Source organism: Solanum lycopersicum, chromosome 1, assembly GCF_036512215.1.
Source record: "Solanum lycopersicum chromosome 1, SLM_r2.1".
Taxonomy (NCBI): domain Eukaryota; kingdom Viridiplantae; phylum Streptophyta; class Magnoliopsida; order Solanales; family Solanaceae; genus Solanum; species Solanum lycopersicum.
This window is the reverse complement of record NC_090800.1, coordinates 93,495,260-93,507,448: the sequence shown is the minus strand read 5'-3', so window position 1 is coordinate 93,507,448 and position 12,189 is coordinate 93,495,260. Positions and strand designations below refer to the sequence as shown.

The following is a 12,189-nucleotide window of genomic DNA, read 5'->3' as shown; positions in this document are numbered from 1 at the left end:
ATTGATAACTGATTGAAGCAAAACTTTTTAAACATAAACCAGGAAACACAATTTAAGAGAGAGAAAATGACGTATTGTATTCTCTGAATTAGCTAAAAAACCACCAATCTTTGAGGTGCTAAGTCTCATTTAACTTGTAACTAATCAACTGTACAATATGGATCTCCTTCTTTAATTTGTATACAAAATTGTTAGACCTATAAAAAGAAAAAATGATCTCAACTATGTTCTCAAATCCTAATTAAGCTGAGAAGTGATGGCAATAAAAATGTCTTCTGGACATGGAATTGTGACACCACCCATTGGATGATCGAAGCCAAATTCTTCCTCTGCTTGACTTAGCAAGTCTTGAAATGAAGATTGGCTCAAGTATGATATTGGTATCACAAATCTCTTCTTCTGCTTCTCCCCAACATAAACAGCAAAATGTCCCTTGGGAACTTGTAGAGATGTCGAGGACTTCTTGATTATACGAGGTACACGAATAGCCATGATCTTTAATTTAAGATGCGCAAAGTATGAAGAGAAAGAGTACTTAAGATCCCAAAAGAACAGAAAAGCTTTAAGTAGTATTCTTTGTTTTGTGTAGAGTTGTGGTGGTCACAACTTCTCAAAACAAGTTTATATAAGCAAATGGCAAGTCATAAAATCTCATTATTTGTGGTGAAGACAATGACATATCAATTACCACATGGTTCTGTCTTCCAACTAATTGACAAAATTAATTACTTTAGCTCATATAAGTTCAACAACAATAGGTCCTACCTTTTTTCTCATACCTGGAACAAAGGACCTCTCATCATCAAAACCATATGTGCCTTATGACGATTTGTGTCTGCAACACTGTCCACTAGCACTGGAACATACCCCAGATGCAAACTGTCATGTGTCCATGTATAAACAAACTATTAGAGAAAACAAATCAATCATATGTAAGATTTTTAGCTGGTAGAGAGGCATTTTGTTGAACTGTTGATTGGCAATAGCACATGAAGTATCACATGGTTTTGCTATTCAACTCTTTGCCCAGTATATATGATTTTAGGCCATTGTGCCTGTAGAACAGCAGGACACAATGTTTTTCATGACAGGATAGAGAACAAAGAATCTTTAGAAATCAAATTTATAAAATGTAATTGTCTAACACATGATCTTTGATCAAATTATAACCATTTCTAATTGTCTTGTAATTCAATAAACTCTACAATTAGAAACAAATTTACAGCAATATCTGACAAAGTTGTTTGGTCCCTCATGCTAAGTCATCATGCAGGATCAACTAGCTAGATAATAATTACTCGAATTATCTCAGCAGAGAAAATGTTCCCAAATAACAGAGAATACAGAAGGCTACAATTTCCAAATTTCCTTTATTATAAGTCATAATCTTGTTATTGCCAGATATCTGTGTTCAATATTCAAGAGAAGTACAGATGCCATATCTTATCATAAGTAAATTAACTTACACATTTTAATCAGGAGTGGAAATACTTAAGATCTTGGATCAGATAAGAACAAAGAAAACCGATCAACAAGCTCATTGTATTTGTATACAGAATTTTTATATTGCAATGAGTTATTGAGGAATTGAATGGAACCATAGAAGTAAAAAAAATATAATTGCTTTAATTTCTTTTGAAGTAGAAAAGTGTCAACTTAATCAAGAGACAGTATTACATCTACATTCTTTTATGGAGCTAAATTCATTAGTCTAACTAGTTAGACTCCCCTAATTCTAACGTCAAGTTACTATTTCTTCTAACTCCTGAACTGTACACTGAAAATCCTGCTTTACGTAGTTACAAAATTGTGTAAGCAAAAGAATGGGGATTGGTTTTCATCTCACTTCCTCAAGCGAGATGTAAGATTGACAAACAAATCCTCAGTGCAGGGAATTGTGACACCACCCATTGGATGATCAAAGCCGAATTCCTCCTCAGCTTGATTAAGCAAATCTTGAAATAAAGGTTCACTCAAGAATGATATCGGAATCACAAATCTCTTCTTCTGTTTCTCTCCAACATACACAACAAAGTGACCCTTGGGAATATCTGAAGACTTCTTGATTATTCGAGGCATACGGATAGCCATGATCTTTTAGTTTTAATATAGATGAGAAAACAAAGAAAGAATATGTATCAAAGACCTCAAGAGCAAAGAAAGCTTCGAATACTATCAAGTTTTGCTGAGAGTTGTGGTGGTATATACCTCTTTGAATGTGTTTAAATAGGCAATGACAACTCATAGAATCCTGAAATGTGTTGAAAATAAATTTGTGGGCACCAGAGGAAGACAATGTCACTTAAGTATCACATGCTTTTGCCTTCCAGGTGAATTAAATTAAGACACTGTTAGTTCAAGAACAACAGTCCCTACCACTGCAATCAACTTGAGCAAGCATCCTTCATTTTGGAATTTTTCAATAAGATACCTATCCTAGAGCTTACTTTGCCTGAATCACTAGGATAAAAAACGAACTCTGGAAACACAAAATGTCATCTCTTATTATCACAAACAAAACGTAACATGGGAGAGGCCTACCTTTGTCGATACTTAAAAAACCAAATTAACATTAGGCCTTAGTTCAAGGACTACAGGCCCTATCACTTACAATAAAATGCTCAATATATCTGAACATAGCAAATTCTGAAGCCTTATGATTCCAAGCATATCAAATAATGCTGACAGCTTGGCATGTAGACACTGCTAAGTTAGCTCGTATAACAGCCTGCCACTAGGTCCTTAAGTGAAAAATGACGTTAAAATAGCTCTCTAGATATGAGACATATGACACACAATTTTCTATCCTGACAGGAAATTCTCAACTTTTGGTTAAATAAGAACAAAGAAAAAGAAAGAAAAGAAGAGCTCAGATGTGCATCTGCTGTAAGGATATTAGACTAAAACACTAGCTAATTAGTGGAACATCCTCTAGTTTGGTGGGTTAAAACATTGATAAAGTACATTACTACTCCATATGAAGGGTAATTAACTTGAATAAATAGAATCATCCTTTTGTAAGCAAAGATCCTAGCTTCCCATTAAAATAAGACGCCATAGAGCAACCATGATTGCGTTATTATTATTTTTTTTTCAACTCTAGCTTAGTTTCTATGTACAATTCCAGGTGAACTTATCATTTGACTAACACAACAGTGTGACTGATTGTGGTCAAGTTTGATTCTGGTCCGTAATCATTAGCAAACCACAGGAAATGAGCATATGGAATCTTAAGGAGAAGTATCAACGCAAACTGAATGGAACAATAAAGTGATAAAGATTCAATACTTCGATATCTTTTAAGTAGAAAAAAATGAAGTGTTATTCATCCCTTTGACATGACATGAATAACAATCAGCCTTTACAGAGATAAGTTCACTAATCTACCTAGTCAGACTTTAGTAACAACTGTCATTCTAAAATCAACTACTGTTTTCTCTAAATCCTAAGTGTACAGACTGCAAATCCTGCTTTGCTGCTCTACAAAAATGTGAAAGAAAGTCTTTTCATCAGTTTCTCAAATGAGAAATAAGGTCAATGAAGATGTCCTCTCTGCAGGGTATGGTGAGACCGCCCATTGGATGATCAAAACCAAATTCATCCTCAGCTTGACTGAGCAAGTCTTGAAATAAAGGTTGGCTCAAGAATGATATGGGGATAACAAATCTCTTCTTCTGCTCCTCCCCAACATACACAGCAAGATATCCCTTGGGAACATCTCCAGATTTCTTGATTATACGAGGCATACGGATAGCAATTATATTTAGCTTTAGTATAGATGAGAAAGAAAGAATAAAATACTGAAGACCTCAGAAGCAGAGAAAGCTTTGGATACTTTCAAGTTTGCTGAGTGTTGTGGTGGTACACACCTTCTTGAAAGTGTTTATATAGATCAATGGCAACTAAGAGAGTCCTGTTAATCACTATTCTGTGGGTACCATGGAAGACAACAGCACCTGAAGTAACATGGTTTTGCCTTTCAACTCATTCCCAAAGTATTTGTGACTTAGGTCACATCAACTCAAGACAACAGGCCTACCTTTAAGGTTGCGTTCCAGGAATTATTTATTCGAAAAAAATATATGGATTATCCATCACTACATACCAACAGAACAATGGAAATGGGATGTCCAGATGCTTCTTAACCTGATCCTGAATTTAATCCAAAATATGTGTCTAATCTTACAACTTGGATAAAAAAAATTAGTGGAGGTTTCAGAAATACCAGACAAGTCAATGATGACAGCTTGGCCTGTGGATACTGTTAATTTGTGTTGCAGCCAACAGGGGCTCCTCAAGTGAAAACTGATTCTGTAAGTAGCTATGTAGATATGAGAATTTGATAAACTCTAAACATAATAACATGAACCATAGGAATCATGTGTCCTGCATATGAAAATAGTATCATTATCTTACATTCTGACAGAAAATTCTGAAATTTCGGTCAATAAGAACAACGAAGAACAATGTTCGAGCTAGATGTGAGTCTTCTGTTAGGTCATAGGACACAAAAGCTTTCACATTAAGGAAGTACTCCAGATGAAGACCATCAGAAATGCATTCGTGCAGATTTTTAGTTCAAGGCTGAACATGTAGCTTTTAAATTAAGTTACAAAGACTTGTTTGCAGGAGCATTCCAATACAAGTGAGTGTAATTAACCAGCATGGCAGCATGCAGTTCTTTGTTAATTTCAAAAGAATTTTGAAGAATCCTCATTAAGTAACAATACCTTTCTATGGCACGCCTATTGATCTAGGTAAATCAACTCGGATGAAGGATCTCTGTACCATACACTTTATCACATCATTTGTTTCTCTATTACACTCAGTTGGACTTTGGCTTGCCAAAAGCTTTAGCGCTTGTACATTTGAGCTAGAGTAACCATAGCATGCTAACAGCAGCATAGTTCCATATAAAATTTAAATTCTGCACATCTTTAACTAACCTGAAAATGTGACCAGTTTGGGCCATTTTAAAGTTGATTTTGGCTCATTATGATTAGCAACACATTAAACTTCAAAACCAATATTCAATGAGAGGATTAGAGAATTACAAGGACAAAAAAATTAAATATTAACCGAATAGAACCATCATTAATTCAAAATTTCAAAGAACTTGTAGTAGAAACAAATATGTCATTTGTCCTTTTGACATGTACTAACAATCAGTCTTTGTGGAGTTAAAGTTTCACTAAGTCTACCTAGTCTAACATCAAAATTGTATTCTCTATACAGATTGTGTATCCTGCTTTACTACTCTACAGACTGTTAAGAAAGTTTTCTTTTTCAGTTCCTTAAACGAGAAGTAAGGTTGATGAACGCGTCCTCTCTGCAGGGAATTGTGAGACCACCCATTGGATGATCAAAGCCAAATTCTCCTCAGCTTGACTGAGCAACTCTTGGAATAAACGTTGGCTCAAGAATGACATCGGGATCACATATCTCTTCTTATGATTCTCCCCTACATATACAACAAAATGGCCTTTGGGAACATCTCCAGATATAACAGATTTCTTGATTAAACGAGGCATGTGAATAGACATGATCTTTTGGTTTTAGTATAGATGAGCAAAAGAAGGGAAAAAACAATTAGCAAGTAAGACCTCAAAATCAGAAAAAGCTTTGAATACGTTCAAGTTTTGTTGAGAGCTGTGGTGGTAGACACCTCTTTGGATGTGATTATATAGGCCAAATGCAAACTCAGAGAATCCAGTTGATAGTGAAGAGTTATTTCATGGGCACCCACAGAAGACAATAGCATCTGAAGTAACATGGTTTTGTCTTCCACCAAATTGTCAAAGTATTGATACCTTTAGAACATATCAGATCAACACATAAGGCCCTACATTTTATCTTTAGTTGGAACATAGCATGCATCACAATCTAAATGCTAAAGATGAAATATAGCCTAGTTGTGACTATTCATGTCTACATATACTCCCAGACATTTCTTGTCAATTACATGGTTTTCCGGTATGCATTTCCTTGAAAAAGATGGAAATCACAACCTACCAATCAGGAATGCATTTGTGCACATTTTTTTTTTCGTGATTTGGGATTTTTTAGTAAACAAAGAGTTGTTTCACCTTTAGAGGCCGAAGATGTAGCATTTATATTATGTTAGAACTCACAAGGACTTGTTTGCAGGAAAATTTCAATACAGGTGTGTGTACCTATCTGGTATGGGAACATGGAGCTTTTCATTTAGGCAAATCAAAACGGCAGAAGGATCTACGTAACATATATATTAGTATATCACAACATTTAGTTTTACTATTACAGTCAGTCAGACTTTTTGCTTCCCAAAAAGCTGCAGCTCTTGTACAATTGAGCTAGAGTAACCATAGAATGCTAACAGCAGTACAGTTCCATATAAAAAATATTAATTCTACTCATCCTTTGACTGACCTGAAATTGACACCAGTTTGGACCACTTTAAACTTGATTCTACTCAAAAGGCACTTAAGTAGTCAAGCTTAACCATTCAATACTTCGAACATGAAAAAAAAATTGCAGTTCAATACCAGAGATTACTTCCCTAGCAAAAAGCATACAACAGAGAGGTTAAAACAATTTTGAGTCCACTTCAGAGAAAACTGTAATAGGTCAAATGGGGAAAAGCCTTATCTGAAAGAAGTGCTTCAAGTGTCAAAAGTTATGTTTTAGATAGACCATACATGTGTCACTTTTACATAAACAAACAGTGGGTATTTCATTAAACAAACACAAAACATTCTAAAAAAAAAGGATATCATGCTCGGCGTTTACTCAATCGCCATGAATTTGGCTCATTATATCTATCATAAAGAGGTTCAATACGTTCCTGTCTCTTGCGCTTCGTTAATTTTGTTGGGTCAGCCGTCTTGAAGAATCTTGGTGCCAACTCAACAAGCCATTTAGGATCTACCACGGTCACCTCACGCATGTACTCCTTTGTTGTCATAACAAGCTCGTGATAAATAACCCAGTCCGGCTGTCTTTGGAAAAGAGCACTGCTAGGATGGATGTAAACTGGCTGGTTCTCAACTAAAGTTCTATAACCCTCTTGAGGATCCTTTCTAGCAGCATGAAAAAAGAAACCTGCTCCAATAGCCTTCTGGATCTTTGTGAAGTTCCTTCCGGCACTCACAACATCCAATTTATACTTGTCCATGATGGAGAGCAACTGTTTTCTGACATCCTGTGCCCTCCTAAGTGATCGTGACTGAACAAAATTTTCAAAACACCATGGACCTGAAAAGTTTTTCGCTTTCCAAGCCTCGTAAACAGCAAACAAGGTAAGATGATCACCCTCAGGCTGAAAAAATTTGGCCTTTTTCTGATCGGCCTGAGCTTGTTTTTCCCTTGGTCGGTAAAAGACGTTTCCAGTTTGAATCATAGCAATGATGGTCAAGATCTCATCACTACAACCGAAGTCCACACTAGCAAGAAGCATCTTGGACAAAGGAGGATCTAATGGGAATTCTGCCATTTTTCTTCCCAGTTTCGTCAGAAGCCCCTCTTCATCCAGTGCTCCAAGAGTGTAAAGTTGCTCCATGGCAGATATGAGAGCCTGAGGGGTAGGTGGGTCCATGAAATCAAATGACAAAAGATCATTAATACCCATTGCTTTCATCATAATAACGGTGTTCCCAAGATTTATCCTCTGGATTTCTGGAACTGCAGTAGGAGACATTTCACTATGGAATGCACTCTCAGTATACAGACGATAGCACTTCCCAGGTCCAGTACGTCCAGCACGCCCTGCTCGTTGCTTTGCCGATGCTTGTGAAATTGGGGTAATAACAAGTGAATCAAGACCCTGTTTTGGATTGTAGACATTTTGCTTTGCAAATCCAGGATCAATAACATAGAATATACCGTCAATTGTCAAAGATGCTTCAGCAATATTTGTAGCAACAACAACTTTTCTTTTCCCAGGAGGGGCAGGATCAAAAATTCTGGACTGCATTTCACTGGGCAAGGCACTATAGACAGGTAGTATGATCAGTTCAGGAACATTTTTACCTAGTCCTTTCATCCTCTCATAGAGACATTGGCAAGCATAATCAATCTCCTCTTGACCAGTCAAGAAGAGGAGGATATCACCTTCAGGTTCTGTCAAGTGGATCTGCATAACAGTAATTAAAGACGCATCAAGGTAATCACTTTCTGGCTGCTTTGTGTAGAGTATCTCAACTGGAAAAGTTCTTCCTGGGATTGTAAAGATGTTGCAGTCAAAGAAATAACCAGAAAATTTCTCTGCATCCAAAGTTGCAGACGTGACAATTAGACGAAGGTCAGGTCTTCTCTTCATAAGCTGCTTAAGCAAACCAAAGAGAACATCAGTGTTAATTGTTCTTTCATGTGCTTCATCAAGCATTATGACTGAGTACTGGGACAAATTATCATCAATCAGGATCTCCCTCCAAAGCATACCATCAGTCATATATTTGATAACAGTTTCTGGCCCAGTACAATCTTCAAAACGAATAGCATAACCGACCTCCTCACCTAATCGACAACCAAACTCCTCAGCAACTCTCTTTGCCACAGATGTTGCAGCCACTCGACGAGGTTGAGTACAGCCAATTTTTCCCCTCGTTGTATACCCTGCCTCGGCTAGATACTGTGTCACCTGTGTTGTCTTGCCAGAACCTGTTTCACCAATGACGACCAGGACCTGATTATCATGGACAGCCTGAACCAGTTCTTTCTTCAATTTGTAAATAGGAAGACTCTGCCTCTGCTCCTGGAGGGATAGCTTAGACCTCTGGCCAAAGGTCACGGCTTTACCATAAGCATCTTTTTTCCATTCTGGCATGTCATAGGCAGACAAACCAACACCCCTCAGTTCCTGAGCCAAATGCCTCTCACCTGTCTCCGGCATTGGGTCTTCCCATGGTCTGTTGAGATCCTTTGGGATAGAATCAAGCATCGTTCTCTGTTGCTGCTCCCTTACTTCCCTTCTCTCCTTTATCAAAGCTGATTGTAGTGCAGCAGCACGACTCAATGATCCTTCAGGATTTTTAAAAATTTTGACAGGAGACATATCAACTGAATAACGACTCTGCCCTTGCAAGAAAGGGGGTTCATCTTCATTCAATTCAACCTCAAGCTCTTCATCAACACCATCTTCTTCCTGATATAGCATTCCATCCCCTTCTTCATCAAACATGGGATGTTCATGGACCCCCAGGACACCTGCAGCAATAAGTTGTTTCGCTTCCCACTTTTCAGGTGAACTCATTCTCTTCACCGGTCTACGTGATGGAACTACATCCTCTTGCTCCGCAATCCTAATTCCTGACAGGCCAATTCCGGTCTTAGAGCCCTCATTATTCATGCCTGAAGGATTTGTTGTCAATCCACCACCGTCAGAGCTCTTCTTCAATGGAAGCAGATCCTTTCCTGTATTCTGATCAACATCTCTCATTGACAAACTCAGCTTCTGCCCACTAATAGAGATAACCTTCACAAAAACGTCCTGGTCCCGTTTTACCAAATCTTTGGCATTACTAACCCTTCTAGTAGCAAGTTGTGAAACATGCACCAAGCCTTCTTTCCCTCTAAATTCATTCAGCTGAACAAAACAACCAGAATCCATCACCCTTGATACCCTCCCCTTATATACTGCATACAACTCTGGCTCATCCACATGATGCCTCGATTTTCTCCTATCCCTCCGATCATCATCCCCGTCTTGCTCATAATCATCTCTACTACCCTTTGCATATACATCTCCATCTCCATCCCTGTCTCTGCGCCTTTCTGAAGCCCTGCGTTCAACTCTACCATCATCTCTATCTCGATCCCTACCCCTATCCCTATCCCTCCTGTCTCTACCCCTTTCTCTTCTATAATCTCTATCCCCCTCTCGCCTCCTATCCCGTTCTTCTCCCTTTTCATCTCTCCTCTTACTCCTAGCCTCCAATTCAATCTCCTTCTCCAACTCCTTAACCCTATCCCTATTATCTCTGATCTTCAGAGCTGAAAACTCGGAATCATTGCCATCCTTGTTCGACTCCTTCTCCGACTTGGACTTGGCACTAGGAGGCAAAATAGCATGGATTATAGTGAGCAACGTTCTTACGAAATAGTCGGGCATTTCAGCACCACTTTCTTTCAATTTGTCATCAAATTCATCTACTGTTAAGCAACTTCTACCAAGTTCAGTTATAAATTCAGCTAAAACCTTATCACCAAACCCTAAATGTGCCTCCAACTCGGAACATACCTTAGAAATTAGCGAGAGGTATTCCAATTTCTTCAACTCGCTTTCTGCGATGTCGGCTCCCATCCTTCAGACGAATAGCTCCTGAAGAAATCTTCCGGTAGACTTGCGGCGTCGCCGACGGAGTTAATTTACAAAGAGAGATGACAGAGAACTCAATTTGACTATTAAAACTTGACTTTGTAGAGTTACAAATTACTTTTCCTCCTCCACAAGAATAAAAGGTATTATTAGAGTGTCGACATTATTTTATTTTCACAAACAAAAAAAATACGTTTTGAATCCTATCTTCCTTGCTGTTTCCTTATTCAAAATAATGTGTTATATAGCAATTGAAATTTGAGTTAATTACAATTACCTCCATTTTATTGAACGAAAGAGCTTAAAAGATCAAATAAGATGAAGGATTTTCCTTTTTTTCATACTACGACATTGTTTGAGTTGACCGAAGGCGGCGGGTAGACGAACATCTTGCAATAAAGAATGTTCTCCTATTCACAAGTACCGACTCCTGTTGGTGCTAAATATTTCATTTAACTTGATTTAAGCTAGCATTTATATTCTCTATTTTTAAATGCACACAAATAGACATTAAAATTGAACAAATACACACATATTTTACATGACATAATACACGCAAGACAATTAATAAGACAGAAAATAGTTATGTAGGACACACCACGTAGACAAAATATTTCAACAAGAAAACTGAAAACTAAAATTGGCTAAAGAACAAATTTCATTTGTTAAAGATTGTGTTGTATATCTTTTAGACATCATAATTTTCAGTAAATAATGTGTATTTCCTAATTCTCATATGTACATACTGTAAATCTTGTTCTTTACAAAACTGTGAAAGGAAAAGCCTCAGATCCTATTCAAGCGACCAATGAACACATCCTCGCTACAGGGAATTGTGACACCACCCATTGGGTGATCAAAGCCAAATTCTTCCTCAGCTTGACTAAGCAAGTCTTGAAATAGAGGTTAACTCAAGAATGATACGGGGATAACAAATCTCTTTTTCTGCTTTTCCCCTACATAAACAGCAAAGTGGCCTTTTGAAACATCTCTAGTTGTAGAAGACTTCTTGATTATACGAGGCATACGGATAGCCATGCTCTTTTAAGCAAATGATGAAGAGAAGAAGTACTAAATATTCTGAAAAAGCACAGGAAAAGCTTTGAGTAGCTGTGGTGCTGACTACAGACTTCTCAAAACATGTTTATATAAGCCTTTGGCAAGTCATAAAATCTCATGACAAGAGCCATTTGAGCAAGGCATTTGTTAAGACAATGACATATCAATTACCACATGATTCTGTCTTTCAACTAATTGACAAGATTAATTGCTTAAGCTCATATAAGTTCAAGAATATTAGGTCCTACCTTTTTCTCCTACATGGAACAAAGGATCTCTCAGAATCAAATCCATAGGACTATAACATACCTCAGATAAAAAATTCACTGGTAAAGAGGCATTTTTTACACTGTTGATAGACAATAGCAGATGAAGTATCACATGGCTTTGTTGTCCAACTCATTGTCAAGTATTTATGATTTTAGGCCATTGTGCCTGAAGAACAGCAGGCCCAACTGCTTCAAAATACTAGACAGAAATCAAAATTGATACAAACTGATACAAATGTTTAATGGCTAACATGTATGTGTCTATGTTATTCGAATATCCGTTGAATTATGAGTCAGTCACAACCTTATTATTGCCAGAAATTTGAGTTAATATTCAAGGTAAGTGTAGATATCATATCTTATTAAGATTTAATAATTTGTATCCATTTTCAATTGCACCGAGTGTTTCCACAATCCAGGAGAGCTCTAGTACATGTTAAGTTCATTTGAAACCACAAGGAGTAATTATTATATTGCTAATTTGGTAGAGCCTATTGACCATAATGTCACCAATTGAATGGGTTATGCCCACTTTAGAAGACCAGATTTCAGCTCATTTGATCAGCA

The 12,189-nt window shown here is 37.3% G+C and overlaps 3 protein-coding genes and 1 long non-coding RNA gene across 5 annotated transcripts; all 4 read right to left on the bottom strand.

The window, feature by feature from the left end:
• Positions 1–88: 88 nt before the first annotated feature.
• LOC104645439 (auxin-responsive protein SAUR22-like) lies at positions 89–3,880 on the bottom strand. Its single transcript, XM_026028826.2, has one exon. It carries the CDS (start codon positions 3,744–3,746, stop codon positions 3,510–3,512), a length of 237 nt encoding a protein of 78 aa, XP_025884611.2. The 5' UTR covers positions 3,747–3,880; the 3' UTR covers positions 89–3,509.
• Positions 238–2,091, bottom strand: LOC138337072 (uncharacterized). Its single transcript, XM_069295367.1, has 3 exons — positions 1,847–2,091; positions 780–879; positions 238–495 (listed from the first exon to the last, which is right to left on the bottom strand). The coding sequence occupies exons 1-3, from the start codon at positions 2,089–2,091 to the stop codon at positions 238–240; spliced, it is 603 nt and encodes a 200-aa protein (XP_069151468.1).
• Positions 3,881–5,067: 1,187 nt separating the features above from the next.
• Positions 5,068–6,568, bottom strand: LOC138339177 (uncharacterized). The gene is made up of 2 exons (XR_011212221.1): positions 6,409–6,568; positions 5,068–5,461 (listed from the first exon to the last, which is right to left on the bottom strand). It is a non-coding gene; the product is annotated as an uncharacterized lncRNA (long non-coding RNA).
• A 72-nt stretch (positions 6,569–6,640) lies between these two features.
• On the bottom strand, positions 6,641–12,188 carry LOC101266273 (probable pre-mRNA-splicing factor ATP-dependent RNA helicase DEAH5). 2 transcript variants are annotated; one of them, XM_069290600.1, is made up of 2 exons: positions 10,217–10,508; positions 6,641–10,028 (listed from the first exon to the last, which is right to left on the bottom strand). In XM_069290600.1, exon 2 carries the CDS (start codon positions 9,584–9,586, stop codon positions 6,752–6,754), a length of 2,835 nt encoding a protein of 944 aa, XP_069146701.1. In that variant the 5' UTR covers positions 9,587–10,028; positions 10,217–10,508; the 3' UTR covers positions 6,641–6,751. The 2 variants fall into 2 exon arrangements, with proteins under 2 accessions (XP_069146701.1, XP_004230869.1); XM_004230821.5 differs by having other exon boundaries at positions 6,641–12,188.
• Between the last annotated feature and the right edge of the window lies 1 nt (position 12,189).